Source organism: Aegilops tauschii, chromosome 2 (assembly GCF_002575655.3).
Source record: "Aegilops tauschii subsp. strangulata cultivar AL8/78 chromosome 2, Aet v6.0, whole genome shotgun sequence".
In the NCBI taxonomy this organism is placed as follows: domain Eukaryota; kingdom Viridiplantae; phylum Streptophyta; class Magnoliopsida; order Poales; family Poaceae; genus Aegilops; species Aegilops tauschii.
Window position 1 is genome coordinate 588,620,308 of NC_053036.3, and position 9,729 is coordinate 588,630,036.

At 46.7% G+C, this 9,729-nt stretch overlaps 1 protein-coding gene across 1 annotated transcript; it reads right to left on the bottom strand.

Annotated features, from left to right (window-relative positions):
• Positions 1–7,861: 7,861 nt before the first annotated feature.
• Positions 7,862–9,174, bottom strand: LOC109758676 (uncharacterized). The gene has a single exon (XM_020317545.4). It carries the CDS (start codon positions 9,172–9,174, stop codon positions 8,524–8,526), a length of 651 nt encoding a protein of 216 aa, XP_020173134.1. The 3' UTR covers positions 7,862–8,523.
• Positions 9,175–9,729: the final 555 nt, after the last annotated feature.

Genomic DNA, 9,729 nt, shown 5'->3' on the forward strand with positions numbered 1-9,729 from the left:
TCCGCTTCCAGTGACCAGTTCCTTTGCAGTAGAAGCACTCAGTCTCAGGCTTAGGTCCAGACTTGGGCTTCTTCACTTGAGCAACAACTCGCTTGCCGTTCTTCTTGAAGTTCCCCTTCTTCCCTTTGCCCTTTTCTTGAAACTAGTTGTCTTGTCAACCATCAACACTTGATGTTTTTCTTGATTTCTTCGTCGATTTCAGCATCATGAAGAGCTTGGGAATCATTTCCGTTATCCCTTGCATATTATAGTTCATCACGAAGTTCTAGTAACTTGGTGATAGTGACTAGAGAACTCTGTCAATTACTATCTTATCTGGAAGACTAACTCCCACTTGATTCAAGTGATTGTAGTACTCAGACATCCTGAGCACATGCTCACTGATTGAGCTATTCTCCTCCATCTTTTAGGCAAAGTACTGTCAGGTGTCAGAGGTCTCATACCTCTCAACACGGGCATGAGTATGAAATACCAATTTCAACTCTTGGAACATCTTATATGTTCCGTGGCGTTTCAAAACATTTTTGAAGTCCCGGTTCTAAGCCGTAAAGCATGGTGCACTAAACTATCAAGTAGTCATCATACCGAGCTTTTGTCAAACGTTCGTAACGTCTGCATCTGCTCCTGCAATAGTTCTGTCACCTAGCGGTGCATCAAGGACATAATTCTTCTGTGCAGCAACGAGGATAATCCTCAGATCACGGATCCAATCCGCATCATTGCTACTAACATTTTTCAACTTAGTTTTCTCTAGGAACATATCAAAAAATAAAACAGGGGAGCTAAACGCGAGCTATTGATCTACAACATAGATATGCTAATACTACAAGGACTAAGTTCATGATAAATTAAAGTTCAATTAATCATATTACTTAAGAACTCCCACTTAAATAGACATCCCTCTAATCCTCTAAGTGATCACGTGATCCAAATCAACTAAACCATAACCGATCATCACGTGAAATGGAGTAGCTTTTCAATGGTGAACATCATTATGTTGATCATATCTACTATATGATTCACGCTCGACCTTTCGGTCTCAGTGTTCCGAGGCCATATCTGCATATGCTAGGCTCGTCAAGTTTAACATGAGTATTCTGCGTGTGCAAAACTGGCTTGCATCCGTTGTAGATGGACGTAGAGCTTATCACGCCCGATCATCACGTGGTATCTGGGCACGACGAACTTTGGCAATGGTGCATACTCAGGGAGAACACTTTTATCTTGAAATTTAGTGAGAGATCATCTTATAATGCTACCGTCAATCAAAGCAAGATAAGATGCATAAAGGATAAACATCACATGCAATCAATATAAGTGAAATGATATGGCCACCATCATCTTGTGCTTGTGATCTCCATCTCCGAAGCACCGTCATGATCACCATCGTCACCGGCGCGACACCTTGATCTTCATCGTAGCATCGTTGTCGTCTCGCCAATCTTATGCTTCTACGACTATCGCTACCGCTTAGTGATAAAGTAAAGCATTACAGGACGATTGCATTGCATACAATAAAGCGACAACCATATGGCTCCTGCCAGTTGCCGATAACTCGGTTACAAAACATGATCACCTCATACAATAAAATATAGCATCATGTCTTGACCATATCACATCACAACATGCCCTGCAAAAACAAGTTAGACGTCCTCTACTTTGTTGTTGCAAGTTTTACGTGGCTGCTACGGGCTGAGCAAGAACCGTTCTTACCTACGCATCAAAACCACAACGATAGTTCGTCAAGTTAGTGTTGTTTTAACCTTCTCAAGGACCGGGAGTAGCCACACTCGGTTCAACTAAAGTTGGAGAAACTGACACCCGCCAGCCACCTGTGTGCAAAGCACGTCGGTAGAACCAGTCTCGCGTAAGCGTACGCGTAATGTCGGCCCAGGCCGCTCATCCAACAATACCGCCGAACCAAAGTATGACATGCTAGTAAGCAGTATGACTTATATCGCCCACAACTCACTTGTGTTCTACTCGTGCATATGACATCTACGCATAAAACCAAGCTCTGATACCACTGTTGGGGAACGTAGTAATTTCAAAAAATTTCCTACGCACACGCAAGATCATGGTGATGCATAGCAACGAGAGGGGAGAGTGTTGTCTGCGTACCCTCGTAGACCGTAAGCGGAAGCGTTATATCAACGCAGTTGATGTAGTCGTACACGATCCGACCGATCCAAGTACCGAAAGCACGGCACCTCCGAGTTCTGCACACGTTCAGCTCGATGACGTCCCCGCCTTCTCGATCCAGCAAGAGGGGCGAAGTAGTAGATGAGTTCCGGCAGCACGACGGCGTGGTGACGGTGTTGGTGAAGAACAATCTCCGCAGGGCTTCGCCTAAGCACTACGAAAACTATGACGGAGGATAAACTAGAGGGGACGGGGTTGCCGGCACACGGCTTGGTGTTTCTTGATCTGTCTTGGGTGCTAGCCCTACCCCTCTATTTATATGTTGAGCCTTGGGGTCGAAACTTGGAGTAAAGGCCTCCACAAAGTCGGTTTCACCCGAAAGGCAAGAGTCCTTCTCGGACTCCAGGGCCAGACGCCAGGGTTCCCGGCGTCTGGACCCAGACGCCAGGGACCCTGGCGTCTGGCCCCTGGACTCCGCAAAACTTCCTTTTGCGCTTTCCAAAAACCTCGTGGGCTTTCCCCTTTGGCCCAGATAAAGTGTTCTTGTGCCCAAACATTTCGGGAAACATCCGGAACCCCTTCCAATGGATTCCGGAACCTTTCCAGAGATCAAACACTACTATCCACATATCAATCTTTACTTCCGGACCATTCCGGAGTTCCTCGTCATATCCGTGATCTCATCCAAAACTCCGAACAACATTCGGTCACCAACATACATAACTCATAGTACTATATCGTCAACGAACGTTAAGCGTGCGGACCCTACGGGTTCGAGAACTATGTAGACATGACCGAGACACCTCTCTGGTCAATAACCAATAGCGGGACCTGGATGCCCATATTGGTTCCTACATATTCTATGAAGATCTTTATCGGTCAGACCGCATAACAACATACGTTGTTCCCTTTGTCATCAGCATGTTACTTGCCCGAGATTCGATCGTCGGTATCTCAATACCTAGTTCAATCTCGTTACCGGCAAGTCTCGTTACTCGTTCCGTAATACATCATCCCGCAACTAACTCATTAGTTACAATGCTTGCAAGGCTTATAGTGATTTGCATTACTGAGTGGGCCCAGAGATACCTCTCCGACAATCGGAGTGACAAATCCTAATCTCGAAATACGCCAACCCAACAAGTACCTTCGGAGACACCTGTAGAGCACCTTTATAATCACCTAGTTACGTTGTGACGTTTGGTAGCACACAAAGTGTTCCTACGGTAAACGGGAGTTGCATAATCTCATAGTCATAGGAACATGTATAAGTCATGAAGAAAGCAATAGCAACATACTAAACGATCAAGTGCTAAGCTAACGGAATGGGCGTTTAGTTTTACTGCTATTGCTTTCTTCATGACTTGTACATGTTCCTCTGACTATGAGATTATGCAACTCCCGAATACCAGAGGAACACCTTGTGTGCTATCAAACGTCACAACGTAACTGGGTGATTATAAAGATGCTCTACAGGTGTCTCCGATGGTGTTTGTTGAGTTGGCATAGATCAAGATTAGGATTTGTCACTCCGAGTATCGGAGAGGTATCTCTGGGCCCTCTCAGTAATGCACATCACTATAAGCCTTGCAAGCAATGTGACTAATGAGTTAGTTCGGGATAATGCATTACGGAATGAGTAAAGAGACTTGCCGGTAACGAGATTGAACTAGGTATGATGATACCAACGATCGAATCTCGGGCAAGTAACATACCGATGACAAAGGGAATGACGTATGTTGTTATGCGGTTTGACCGATAAAGAGTTTCGTAGAATACGTAGGAACCAATATGAGCATCCAGGTTCCGCTATTGGTTATTAACCGGAGATGTGTCTCGGTCATGTCTACATAGTTCTCGAACCCATAGGGTCCGCATGCTTAATGTTCGATGATGATTTGTATTATGAGTTATGTGATTTTGATGACCGAAGTTTGTTCGGAGTCCCGGATGAGATCACGGACATGAGAGGAGTCTCGAAATGGTCGAGAGGTAAAAATCGATATATTGGAAGGTTACATTCAGACACCGGAATGGTTTCAGGGAGTTTCGGAGTACCGGGGGTTACCGGAACACCCCCCCCCCCCGAGAAAGTAATGGGCCAACATGGGCCTTTGTGGAGGAGAGAGGGCCGGCCATAGGAGGTGGCGCGCACCCCCCCCCCCCCCCCCCCTCAGTGGCGGAGGACGAATTTTTTTTGAGGTGGGGCGAACTCTTAAGCATATACTCCATCCGTTCACAAATATTAGATGTTGTAGTAGATTTTTTCTGAACTGGATGTATATAGACATATTTTAGTGTGTTTGTTCACACATTTCAGTCCCTATATACTACTCCCTTCGTCCCAAAATATAAGAACGTTTTTTATATTGTGCTAGTGTAAAAAACGTTCTTATATTTTGAGACAGAGGGAGTATGTATTAAAAAAAAAATCCAAATCTCTTATATTTAAGAACAGAGGGAGTATATTTTTTGATGCGGCTAACAACTACCAGAAAATTTTATTTTCAAATATGCAATTCATCACAAAAAATGCCACTAATCACTATATGTAGATTGTCAAACCATTATCTAGAAAGATGACACTAAAATGCAAAACCAAATTACCTATGTCCATCATATTTGCTAGTCCTATTCCCGTCCCGTTCATGGTCTTCTACTGGCCACATGCCTCACGCGTACAGCCGGAAACGTGAGTACACGACCACTTCTGCGTGCGCGCTCCTGCTGGGCCGTTGGCCTCACGCGCGCGCTTGGTTGGAGGCCGTGCACGTGCGAGCTCGCCCCTTTTTTTCTGCTAGGGGTTCGTGGAAGCGAGACCTCGGGACCTGCTTACGGAGTTTTTACTCCTACACGCCCGAGCGCTACAACGCTCGATCCTAATCTTTTCAGCCCCCCTGATTTCAACGGGTAGGGGACCGGTGTGCCAAACCTTCTCCCCTCAATTACTTAAACAGAAAAGTTTTGACGCTGTCTGAAACCGGCCGCTCCAACGCGCGCGGGTCAGATAGCCAAGCCCGCTACGGCCCAGTTGGTTGGGTAATCACGTCCCAACAAAACGTTTCACGCTGAATTTTAAGCCGTTCTATTTTTTAGCGATCGATCACGTTGTATATACGTATATACACAAAACAAAAACGCTAAAAATCAAGGTAGGGCGAGCGCCCAACCTCGCCCTACCGGGAGCTCCGCCTGTGCCCCCCTTGCCAATCCGAATTAGACAAGGGGTGGGGTCGGCGCCCCCCTTTTCCTCTCCTACTCCTTCTCTCTTCCCCCCTTTGCTACTCCGGAAAAGGGAAAAAGAGAGGGGAATCCTACTAGGACTAGGGAGTCTTAGTAGGACTCCCCACACTTGGCGTCCCTAGGGGGGCGGCCTCCTCCTCTCCCTCCTTTATATACAGGGGCAAGGGGCACCCCAAAGCACAACAAGTCTTCTCTTAGCCGTGTGCGGTGCCCCCCTCCACAGTTTACCACCTCGGTCATATCGTCGTAGTGCTTAGGCGAAGCCCTGCGCCGGTAACTTCATCATCACCGTCACCACGCCGTCGTGCTGACGGAACTCTCCCTCGTCCTCAACTGGATCAAGAGCTCGAGGGACATCATCGTGCTGAACGTGTGCAGAACACGGAGGTGCCGTACGTTCGGTACTTGGATCGGTTGGATCGTGAAGACGTTCGACTACATCAACCACGTTACTAAACGCTTCCGCTTTTGGTCTACGGGGTACATGGACACACTCTCCCCTCTCGTTGCTATGCATCTCCTAGATAGATCTTGCGTAATCGTAGGATTTTTTTTGAATTACTACGTTTCCCAACAGAGGGCTCCCACGGCAATGTTGTGTAGGGTCGACAGCCCCATCACCTACAGCGAGAAAGACTACTTAACAAGTTTTCCCTATCCTGGACAGTTACCACTGGTGATCTTACCCGTCACCGGAAGCATGAAGGTCCATAGGGTGCTCATCGACCACAGGGAGCTCTCTAAGCGTCATCAGCACAAAGACGCTAGATCAAATGCAAAGCCTGAGGGAGGAGACGAGAAAAGTTTGAAAACATTCCATGGGATCAACCCAGGGCTGACATATGCACGACTGACATAGATCACACTACTAGTGGTGTTCGTATAAGGGGGGGACTTCAGACGAGAAGTTTGCACTTTCGAAGTTCTACAACGCCCTCCTAGAATGACTTCTCCTGGCGCAGTTCATGCTGATCCCAAACTATAATTACATGATGATAAAACTACCGGGACCATGGGGCGTGATCACAACGAAAGCCTCCCTGGAGCACGCGTTGGAATGTGACTGCCTCAGCCCCGAGCTAGGTGATGACAGCATAAATTAGAATAAATACCAACTAGACGCCCACAACCATCAAACGAGATTCAGAAGAAGGCGAGCCACCTAAGCCTCCTGCAGCGCAGGAGGAATGAAAATAGGAACCAAGGTAAAATACAAGTCGAGCAACTACGTGAGTCCATGACCTAAGAAGCAGCTCGACCCCGGGGCTTAACTCTCACATTCCTACCTCACCTACCATTAGAACTTTTTGATGTTTCCTTCCGAAATAGGATAAACTATTTCTTGCAACGATTTCTATGCCTCTACATTTTACCTTGCACACAAAAAAATGTTGTCGCCCAAATCTACGACCTCCTCAGAGCAAATAGATACCCCTTAAAGAAAGAGGGCAGACCTGATAGCTTGGGCCCACACGTAAGTGGCAACTTGGATGTTCATATGGTTGAGCATGCTCATGTGGACATGGGAACCCCACCCAAGCATCCTCATCTTATTCCCCTTTCTCTTCTTCTTCCTCGTTTCGTCCTTCCTCTCTCGCTTCAACCCTTGATATTAGAGAGCATCACATCGCGCTGAGTAGAAGCGCTCGCGAAGATCTCTAGTGTAAGATGATTTCTAGTCCAAATATTTCGTGTGGATGCACCACCGATACTTATTCAATCTCACCATCAATACCCTAGTATGTGGCAGAGCACGCGCAGAGAGGGAGAGGCCATAGGAGGACAAAATAATGAACAGAGAGGGAAGAATAGGAGGGTGACATATGGGCCCATGGCCATCTCTGCCTGCCCGTGTGGGTTCAGCTTGTTGGGATTACCTAAATTTCATAGTTTGGGTGCACTATGAATAACTAGACTATAAGTTTCTTATTGTGTAAGAATAAATCCAGAAGCTGAGGTAAAATGTTATATGTTCCTGTGATGTGGTTTTGAGTAATCAATCTACAATAACATGCTTATATGTGTTGCATTTCGAATCCAAACAGACTATGGTAATCTGATTTTTACAACTAGCTTTTATATTTTACTTGTTTGATAAGACAATCTTTTCGGGTCTTCATATCTGTTTTTTTGAAAGCAACTCATAATAAGAATAAGTGAAGCAGAACCAAGACAATTCGTCAACCAAAATCATAGCATTTAAATATAAACTTTCCATGTATGCTTTTTGTAGAACTTGATATTTTCTACCTTTCAAGTGAGTGTGCTAGCAAATTTGAGTGGAATATTAGACCATGTACCGAGATATATCCGTTTAAACGTCAACTAATTTCCGACGGAGGCAGTATTATTTCTCACAATTCCATTTACTACTATAGCTGCATCAATTAGATTTTTTCTCGTGAAGCGCATATGTGCATACACTTACCCGCCAACCTTTTTCATTTCATAATGTAGTGCGCAAAGTGTTTTTTTCTTTCAGAAGTCATACCTTGTAAAGTTTGAGCAATGTTACTGAGAAAGTTATCATCTTTAAAAATATCAAATAAATGTAATATAAACGTATGTCTCATGATGTATCTAATGATATTTATTTGGTATCATAGATGTAGATAATTGTTTCTATAAATTTGGTCAAAGTTGATGAAGCTTGACTTTTGAGAAAATATATACCAGCAAGTACATGGTATAGACTCTAGATGGGTGTTCATGCATTATTTTTATCCAACTAAAAACTTGTCCTGCACATAGCCATTTTTGCTACAAAAGCATGAGCTTTCATCGCTGTTTCATGCCAGGACCTGAATCTCTTTTGGCCGTGTGAATCTTGTATATATAAACCACTGCTGATATTATTTCTTGACCTCCCGAAGAATAATTTCGCTTCGACCGTAGCCCAACCTTACATGAATCCACACACACACACACACACACACACACACACACACACACACACACACACACACGAAAACGACTCCAATTTCGAGGCACGGCCAAGAAGAGCTGCACCATGAATTAATCACTCACTGCTCAACATGAAATTCGTACTCACGCAGTACTCCGGATGATCAGAGTCCGGACACCAAGCCGCCCGGCGCAATGGATTAATCCTCGATGGATCGCCATGGATATCGTGGTTCATATGCTCCTGGCGATCATCTCCTGGTACCTCCGGTACGACTCCTGCTTCTCCAGCAAGAACTTTGCGTGGAACCTCGCGATGAACTTCTCCGCCAGTTTGTCGATCTCGTTCACCGCCGGACTAGCCTCGGCGTCGTCCTCGCCCGCCGGCGTGCCACCCGACGACCTTTCCTCCTCCAGCCAACACAGGTACCCGCACTCCGCCGTGTCGTCGCACACCTCCACCACCTCCTCCTCCACGGCCGCCGCCGTCGCTGGAACCACAGCGTTCCACGCCGCCGAGTACTCGTAGTACGAGTACGACGAATAGGAGGGCGCGCGGCTGGCCTCCAGCCGATCCCTCGCCCGAGCCGGGCCGGAGGAGCCGACGAAATGCATCTTCACGAAGCCGGCGATCTTGCTCGTCCGCTTCTTGCCGCGGCTCCTCTTCGCCGTCGAGCGGCCGCGGTAGCCGTACCCGCCGCTGGCGGCTCTCATGGCCGCCGTCCTCTTCTTGCTGAGTATCACGTCGACGAGCAGGGCCCTGAACCTGGCGACGGCGCGGAAGACGTGACCTACCTGCGGGTAGATGTGGGAGTGGAGGATGGAGTCGATCTTGGGTGAGATCGAGCTCGGGAGCAGAGCCTCCACGTGGAACAGTGGAGCCATGGTGAACGAGGTGGTGAGCTCGCCTGCACGACTCCCATGGGTTTATATACACAAGGCCCCTGCGTGTCCTGTGGCGAAATGTGTCAAGCCATCCGTACTGTCAGTTAGCCCGATGCTAAGCTGGCTTACTCACTCTGACTTCCATTATCTGTACTTCTTTTTTTATACAACAAGAGTATTTTACTAATTAAAAATAACAGTTACATCATCAGTAGGAGTGGTACAGTAACATTGAGAGGCTACTCAAATCAATCATTTGTCGTAGAAAACCTAGCTAATCTCGCATGATCATGGGCTACCTTATTAGCTTATCTATTACAATGTTCAAAACTAGTGAAGGAAAAATCACAGGCCAAATGGTAAGTAGCAATCATCACTGTGCTCTTCTTTTGGGCGAAAGCTCTAGTTCCCCTTGTGGGCGACGGCGTCGTACCCTCGTCGTGCTCCTTCTTGAAGGCGTCGCCTCGGGTTTCCGAAAGCACGGTGGGCGCTTTGCGGTGCGTGTGAGGTGTTTGGCGGCGGCAATGTGTGCAACGTTTCATCTATTCTACTGCC

Coding starts and splice junctions, on each gene's coding strand:
- LOC109758676 (XM_020317545.4), bottom strand. CDS start 9,174: ATGGCTCCACTGTTCCACGTGGAGGCTCTGCTCCCGAGCTCGATCTCA.